At 41.0% G+C, this 8,599-nt stretch overlaps 2 protein-coding genes across 2 annotated transcripts in view; one reads left to right on the forward strand and one right to left on the reverse strand.

The window, feature by feature from the left end:
* Positions 1–2,539: 2,539 nt before the first annotated feature.
* LOC104962293 (integral membrane protein GPR180) lies at positions 2,540–4,004 on the reverse strand (the record flags this gene model as incomplete). Its single annotated transcript, XM_010790726.1, has 4 exons — positions 2,540–2,703; positions 2,801–2,878; positions 3,178–3,375; positions 3,795–4,004. Coding segments are annotated over 4 exons (642 nt in total), but the record flags the coding sequence as incomplete, so codon positions are not given.
* A 1,782-nt stretch (positions 4,005–5,786) lies between these two features.
* Positions 5,787–8,599, forward strand: part of LOC104962295 (dTDP-D-glucose 4,6-dehydratase) — a 6,505-nt gene continuing 3,692 nt past the window's right edge. Inside the window, exons 1-6 of the mRNA XM_010790727.1 lie at positions 5,787–5,991; positions 6,428–6,571; positions 6,668–6,762; positions 7,126–7,231; positions 7,504–7,684; positions 8,117–8,193. Coding sequence (XP_010789029.1) covers positions 5,853–5,991; positions 6,428–6,571; positions 6,668–6,762; positions 7,126–7,231; positions 7,504–7,684; positions 8,117–8,193 — 742 coding nt within the window. The 5' untranslated portion in view covers positions 5,787–5,852. The remainder of the gene's footprint in view (positions 5,992–6,427; positions 6,572–6,667; positions 6,763–7,125; positions 7,232–7,503; positions 7,685–8,116; positions 8,194–8,599) is intronic.

The following is an 8,599-nucleotide window of genomic DNA, read 5'->3' on the forward strand; positions in this document are numbered from 1 at the left end:
ATATCTTCAGCAAATGCGTGAGTTTCTTGAAGAAATGCAATATCAGCCTTTTTCCGACCCAAGACATTTTGTAACCTTTAGATTGGAGTTAAGACCGCCTACGTTTAATGAGAGAACAATTAATCTAGTCATGTGTATCAAACCAAATGTACTTTGAGGACTTATGCATATTTTAACGTCATTTACATTGTCATAACAAACTCTGATTGGGATTTGACAAGACTACCTTCATTCCCTTAATTCCCAACTCTCCTCCCTTCTCCTCACCCCAAACAAAAAACAAAAAGAGGACCAATGAAATAATAAAATGCAATATCAGCAGATAAGTCATAATTTCCCTCTTTAGACTCCGCTCCATTCAGCAGAGCTGTGGCACAGAGCAGTAAGCACGCATGCTAACATCCCCTCTAGCAAGTTGCACAATACATTCAGAGCATTAAGGGACCGGTTTATAAGAGCTCAATTCTAATGAAATGAGAAGCAGTGAACACAGGAGCGGGTTGCAGCTATCGTCTACCTGCCTATTCAGCGGACGTGTTGCCGGAGGTCTGGACATCTTAGTTGGCTGTGAGCTAGATCAGGGGTTCCCAAACTTTGCCATGCCAAGGAAACCCATATATCATTGTCCTCTGGCGGGGACCCCCTTGTTGCAATTTTTTTTTAAATGATGAACATTATGATGGAAAATATGACAAATTAATCATACAGCTTAATACATTTTCTTAATATATATTTGTATTAATAATTAATAATCAGTTATTGTTCTAAAATGTTTTTGTATTTATCTTTTGTTTGTCATTCATTACATTCATTGTGTGTTCTGTTATAAACATTAACACAATATTAAAGAGTAATATCAACAGCAAACATATTTTAAAAGCATTTTTAAAGTGATTTCTGTCTTTAGAATATTATATAATTTTGAACAGTAATATGAACAATTAACATATATTTTTTGCATTTTTGAAAGCTACTTATGCCTTAATAATATTATATATAACATTCAACAGTAATATTAACAATAAACATATTTATATTCATATATATAAACAACAATATTTGCTACATCCGTGCTCTCATCCAGCTGCAGAGCGAAATATTCACTAGCTCTCACTTGCTCCAAAAGCTAAGCAGATGCTCAGTTTCACTCTCAGTAGCGGCAACTCGATTCTGATTGGCTTGAAGGGCGGTCGTGTGATTTAAAAAATAAAAATAAAATATTAATAAATAAAAAATATTAAAAAGATTGGCATCAAAGGACACATAGATTGATATATAAGCAGTTATTAATTACATTAAAAAAAAAAAACTACAAAAAAAAGGTAACTTTAAAAAAAGAAAAACAATTCCCCTTTCCCTCAAACTTTGCGTGACCCCGCTAGCACCCCCTGGCGGCCCCCCGGGGGGTCGGGGCCCCCACTTTGAAAAACACTGAGCTAGGTAACTTGAAAATGTACTTTATTACACAAACTTCATACAGTTGTAATCACCACAGTTGTATAGAATGTAAATACATGTAATATTGAAACTGGAGTGTAGATACTGCAAAACTGGCAATGACAGGGCATTTGTATTGTGTCTGCAAATAAATTAAAATCAAGACAAACAGATGCCTCATATGTTGTTTTCTAAGGAGAATAAGAATGTCATTGTTGGACAAATACCATGTAAAGTACATATATTACCTACCATCTCCATACGAATGTAAAATGAAAAAATAAAAAACGATATGGCATGCAGTTTGTCTCCAGCTACATACAGTTTATACATTTTCAAAAGGTTCACATGCTGTCAAAAGCGAGGAAATAACTGAACGCACAGCTTGATCTGTGATGTACAGGCAGCACACACTGACCTAATGGCTCACTCTGCATGTGCAAAGACAAAAATACCTTTTCATTAAAGTGACTTGAAATATACTCATCCCCGAGTCTTTCTCCATTCTTCCACATGTCTATTAGTCAGTCTCTTCGCCTCCATCTATTCATCCAGAGTAAATCTTACCACAGACTGAACCATTCATCTACACATTTTAATTCCCTTATTGTAAATAAATCCCAGTGTCATAATCATTCAGAGTATTCACACAGCTCTTATTTTGGTTTGTACTTCTGGGTAATTTCACCTAGCCGAGGTTTAGTTCAGATCATTTCAGAAACACTACATCCCTAAATGTAACACAGGTGCTGAGCAGTGGTGTAACAGTGATAATAAAAGCAGAGAACTATCCTTCCTTGTTTGCCCAAACAACCATCTCTACCTTTGCAAATCTATAATCCTGGTGCAACTTGATCATGCTTGTGTTGGTCCGAAATGATACTATAAGCCTGGTTTCCTTCCTCTCTCTGTGATTAAATATCTTTCCTCCTGCTCAGTATGTTCTCTCATACATTATTTACAACTAGAGGTAGGGTGTTGCTGTAAATCTCATCTTCTGGTCATGTTGTTCCGGTAACAGCAAAGTGAAACAGTCCCTGCAGCGTTACAGCACTTCCTGTCTCTGCAGACAAACTGGGAGTTTTTAGCCGCTTCCCTCTTCTTAATATATCAGTAACGTGCTCTGTTGTTGGTCCTGGACATGGTGAGAGGCAGAGACACTGACGAGAGAGAGGAGACCTCCCAATACAGAGAGCGGGACAGGAACAGCTGGTAGAGGATCACCATGGAGATGGTCTGGCAGAGGATCACACCGATGGTCACCACCTGTAACGAGAGAAGAAGAGATGGCGGGTCAGAGACAGCCGATGAACACTGGTGACATCATGATGTTGCGTTGCTGACATTTTACGAGTCTTCATACCTTCTCCCTCTGGTGTGCGTTAAAGATGGCCGACGTGAGGAAGATGACAGGATGGCAGAGGAACCACAGGAAGCATCCCTGCAGAGGACCATTTAAGTTGGTTTTTGAGTGACGTTGATTTTCATTGATGTGAAGTTTATCCGACGGTGAAAGAATGCAACGATTGATTGATTGATTGATTGATTAGCTCAGATGCTAACTATCAACTATTTTGGGTTATACATTTGTTTTGTTATTATCTACAGACTGGTACATTTCTTGAGGCAGTGAATTAGCGATCGTAGAATACTGGCAACATGGACACAAGGATCCACCACCTGATGCAGACTGGTGTGTCTTTAGGGCACATTAGCTTACTGTGTATTTATATGTCTTACCTTGGCGAAGCAGAGGTAGAAGTCTCTCTTCAGGGTGCTCCTCTCAGTGGAGATGATCTGGTAGAGGACGGAGGCCAGCAGGAGGGCGAGGACCACCCGGAGAAGCATGAGCAGCAGAGCGGCGACACTCTGCTGGACGTGGAAGCTGTGATGCTGACCCTCGGATTCAGAAAACTGCTCCCACAGCAGCAAGCCTCCCTGAGACCGACACAGTTTCACTCTCAATAACTTGAATATTATCATATGCTGATGTGTTTAAATCTAAACCACAGGCAGGTTTATCCACATGCATACAACATTTGAGGTTTTTAAATGAAGCCTCAAATGTCTGAAACAGAATCCTCTATTTTAAAAAAGTGGGAGGGCCTACACTTTTTTGAACACAGTTAAATATTGTTTTTGGACTCGAGTTATTGGAAATGTTTGGACCACACAAGTCAGAAACAATTGTATGCAACCAAAACTGGAATCTAATTCTACAAATAACATCATATTAAGAGTGTAGCCTACTCTTTACCTGCAACTATGCATAATTACCAACTTTAAAAACAATAAATAGACATGATTTAGAGTGTGTATATAAAGTGTATCTTCATGAAGCCCTGATAATAGCGTACCTGTACGACGACCCCCCCCACAGCCACGGCCCTGGACCTCGGGGTCTGTTCCCACTGCAGAGGGCCCGACTGAGGCTTCCTGCCGCGGCTCAGAGTCCAGCCCACACACAGACTCAGCAACATGTACAGCATGGACACCTGGGACACCATATCCCAGACTGCACCGGGAGCAGGAAGGGGAAGAGAAGATGGCACACAACTTAAAACTAAGGCCCAATCCCAAACCACACCCTACACACTACCCCAACACACTACCCCTCCGTTTGCGCGTTCACGCGGAGGGTCCGCCACATTAAGTGCTGTTTCAAACCAACAAGTGTGGAGCGGTGTGGAGGGGGAGTGGGCTATCAAGCCCTCAAACAGCGAGTCTGCAGCGGTGCTGACTTGAGACCGGTCGCGTCTATCGTTATTCCAACCCAGTTTAGATTTAACCACGCCCACTTCCGCATTACGCAAGGATCGACGTAGCTCTACGCGATAGCGTCATAGACACGGCACACGTAGAGCTACGTCGATCCTTGCGTAATGCGGAAGTGGGCGTGGTTAAATCTAAACTGGGTTGGAATAACGATAGNCTTATCCGTCAACTAATCCTCAACTTCCGTGTCTCACTTTTCCACTCAAACTCCTAACAAACTTACTACACTTCAACAACCGCTAGATGGCCACCGACCCCTGCCAGAGGACCTCACACCCCCAAGACGTCAGTTCGGGACAGTGGGTCAGGCCTCGAAGGATGACGTCATCATCGTCGTTGGCCTTGACCTCACACCAGCAACCTACTACGTGGTTCTACTCTCGCACGTTTACAACAACTCGAACACTTTCACCTTTTCAATTATAAACTTTAGTTACGCCACAACTACCCCTTCTTAGTACTCTATTAGCACTTTTTACTTTTGTTGTTATTTAGTTTTACTTGCTTGTAAGAGCTTTGAGCACCAGGAAAAGCGCTTTATAAATGTAATGTATTATTATTATTATTTAGCTCAGTAAAACATGCTAAAATACGTACATAAAAACCAGGAGGAACTTACATTATCCAGGTTTATTATCCTCCAGTCAGGGTGTCTGGTGACCAGTGAGCACACAAGATGTGAGCCGCTGGAAGGAGAAGATACAGGAGTTACATTTTGAGGTTTCATGCAATTGTACACCTTTATTTGTCCGCTAAAGATGATTTAAAAACCCCATACAAATTGCTACAAACGCAATGATATGTTGTAATGTGTTGTTGATTCCACTGAGTGTTTTAAAATAAATGTAGTGGAGTAAAAAGTTCAATATTGGCCTCAGAAATCACATGAAATATGAGTACAAAGTGTCAGAGAATGGAAATACTACACTATAATATAGTACTTTTCATCATCTCTGCGTACAGATGCTTACAGATCAACCACATCCAGCTGCATCTGCTTATTGGTTAATGCATGAATAAGAGGAATAACAATAGTAACATATATATAATTCATATTTTGCGTATTTAGGAGGTGAATTAAACTCGGTGTAGCCTACTGTAATGCTCCTCTAACATTAGTGTTAGAATCGTCTACAAACAGTAATTATTCAGATACAAACTGTAATTGAATTGAGCTTGGACATCATTCATATATTTCTGCATTTATGGTATAAACTCACATGAATCCAGAGCCTCCAGTCACCAGAACAGTGCTGTTAAAGTCCATATTCGAGTCATAGCACATTAAGGTCTCCTACAGACATAATAACGACCTTTTGATTATAATGTGTACAGTTTTATTACAGGCAAGCTAACAGGAAGTGATGCTATTCCATAAGCTTCACTACAGTACATTCATTGTGTGCGTTGCGACAGTTGCCGTGCCTTTTACGGCAGTGTTGACACGTTGAAAAGAGGCGGGACATCCATCACATGTACATTGGTTTCTGCAAACTGATTGGTTGCTTCACATGAGAGCGAAACAAAGGCGCGGTTTGATTCGCCGAATTCGAAATCAGTCAAACTGTCAGCGGGCGCTTCGTGGCTCATTGAATACATGAGTATATTTGTCGATAACGGTGAACTGCATTAGGTTAACAATGTCGTATTTATTAGCCACACTTACAGCTTTAGTGCTGCTTAATTCTGAGGCTTTTGGTAAAAGTGTGACGGGACTTTTTAAGAGTGAAGCAGCGAGGCAGCAGAGAGGACAGTTCATCACTAAATTCATGTACCAAGGTAACACTGATTTAAAGATGCGAACGTGTCATTTCTGCAGTGACAGGCTTATCTTAATCTGTTTTTAACTAATAAGTATTTTAACATGGTGTAATGACGAAGTGTCTTTCAATATACTGTCATTTTTTGATGCAAATACAACATGTCAGTATTATTTGTGATATATCATGTCTTTTTTTCATCACTTAATCGGATTATATCTACTGTGGTAATTTCTTAAATATATATATTTTTAACTAATGGAAAACTAAAACCAACACTTATGGAAAAAACGACCTTAAATGCAGTGTAATTTCATCTGTGGTGAATAACTGTGAGTGAGTCATTTAAGCTGAAAATGCATAGTGAGAATTGCAGGGATGATTTGATGATGATGATGATGATGATCTGATGAGTCGTTTAAATAAATACATATCTCTGACCCGTTTTGTCTCAGGTTCTGATGGTCTGCTGGTGATCCGGCTGGATAACGTTCCCCTGGCCACAGAGAAGGAGTCCAGACTGCTGCTGTTTCAGGACATGGACTCACAGCTGGAGAGCCTCAACTGCTCGGAGAGGATCAGCAAAGCTCAGCACGCCAGTAAGAAGAGACACTACAGAGCTGATGGGATGCAGCTGCTTTGATTGTAGTCTTCTTCTCATTACTAACGTCACTGTGTTTGCCCTCCTGCTTCAGTCTCTCTCACTGTAGATGAATACAACCAGACGATCCCTAAAGAGTCGACTCCGACAGCCTGGCAGGTCCTGTACGCAGACAGATACACATGTCAGGTAACTATCAAACTAAACCGCCGTAAAGGGATAGTTTGGGTATTTTGAAGAGGTGTACGCTAAGGAGAAAACTTCTGTGGAAGGAGGGAAGCGGCAAAATATAGTTTAGCATCGGAAAAACCCGATATCAGTCGAAGTGTACAATATATTTATGATATTCTCAACACGTCAAGTCATTTTTGCCGGGAAACCACAGCTGCTGCTCGGGAAAAACAAATCATAAAATCATATGTTTACCTCGCAGAACACAGGGGTTCCTGGTCTAGTTAGTTTTCTGTGTTAATGTGGGACTATTGTGAATCAAACACTAACCAAAGGTATTGACAGCAGTAATGTATCACTCTTTGTCTCCTGTCTCTCCAGAAGGATGCAGTGATCCCTTCTCACCCTGATCTCAGTTTCTCTATCTTGCTGTTCAACGCTGACTCAGCAGGAAATCCTCTGGAGCACTTCAGCGCAGAGGAGGCAGGTCAGACATCAACATAATACCATCAGGACTTTTATTAGGTTCTTATCACACATCTGCTTGCATTAAAGGCCTTTCATTAACCTTGTTTTCTGTCTTAATAGAGATATCCACACCCCGTGCTCTGTGTGTACTCAGAATACATTAAATATTCAAAGGGTTCAAAGTGCCTAATGGTTTGCTCTATGACCACTTTCTAATATCCAGAGATGTAGGAATTGTTCTCCATCATTCATGAGTGACAGACTCTTCTATTCTCTCTCTCTCTCTCCCAGGTCTCCACACCTTTTACTTCCTCCTGCTGCTGGCCTACTTCATAGCGAGCTGTATTTACTTCAAGCCTCTGCAGCAGGCTCTGAAGAAAGGCGGCCCGATGCACTCCATCCTCAGAGTGCTGAGCACCGTGCTGGCTCTGCAGGGCTGCTCGGCGCTCTGCAGCTACATCCACCTGGCCAGGTAACATCTGACAGGAGACCTAATTACATCACATTTAAATATTCAGCACAACAGTTCCAGTAAGTATTTCCATTTCTGATGTAATAATGAAGGAGTTCTCGGTGAAGTGGATATTGGCTTTTTCCAGTACTCCTCTTATTATTATAATAATAATAATACATTTGATTTATATAGCGCTTTTCCTGGTGCTCAAAGCGCTTTACAAGCAAGTAAAGATGAACAATAACAACATAAGTAACAAGTGCTAAGCTAGGTGGAATACGGGCGAGGGGTTAGTGGATTAGGAGTTGAAGGCAAGAGTGATCATGATGTACGTATGTAAGCAATTCCACACGTAGTTTTTAAGAAAGTAACCTGCGATGGCTTTGAAACATTTTCATTACAGTGTTCTTCGTTATGTATTTAATGAATACACTGTTTCCTGTTCTGCAGGTACTCCAGAGACGGTGTTGGTCTCCATCTGATGGGCAGCCTGGCAGAGTGTATGTTCCTCTGTATTCATATTTCATGTATACATTTAGGCCCGATCCCAAACCACGCCCTGCACCCTACCCCTACACACTCCCCCTCCGTGACGTAGTGACACTCGCAGTCGCAGCTCAACGAGGCTCCCTCCTGTCAGATGGAGGGAGTAAATGCAGCGGCAAGCTTTGGGACGGCCTCCCCTCTCTCCGGCAGAAACAGGAAATGCCGTAACTGTATGTAACAACGGTTTCAAATCAGCATCTCTTAGACAAACAATTACAATTAATAACTCAAATAAAACTCCAAACATCCTTAATTTTGTTGATGTTTATAAGCTTTTCCAACAGTCTGTAAATATACACAACTTTATCATAAAATGCACACATTTACCTTTTTCTAGACTAAACACAGTATGATCCAAAGTTAAAACATATGAGGTTATCATGAGGT

This window comes from Notothenia coriiceps, unplaced genomic scaffold (genome assembly GCF_000735185.1).
Source record: "Notothenia coriiceps isolate Sejong01 unplaced genomic scaffold, NC01 NC01_scaffold00034546, whole genome shotgun sequence".
Taxonomy (NCBI): domain Eukaryota; kingdom Metazoa; phylum Chordata; class Actinopteri; order Perciformes; family Nototheniidae; genus Notothenia; species Notothenia coriiceps.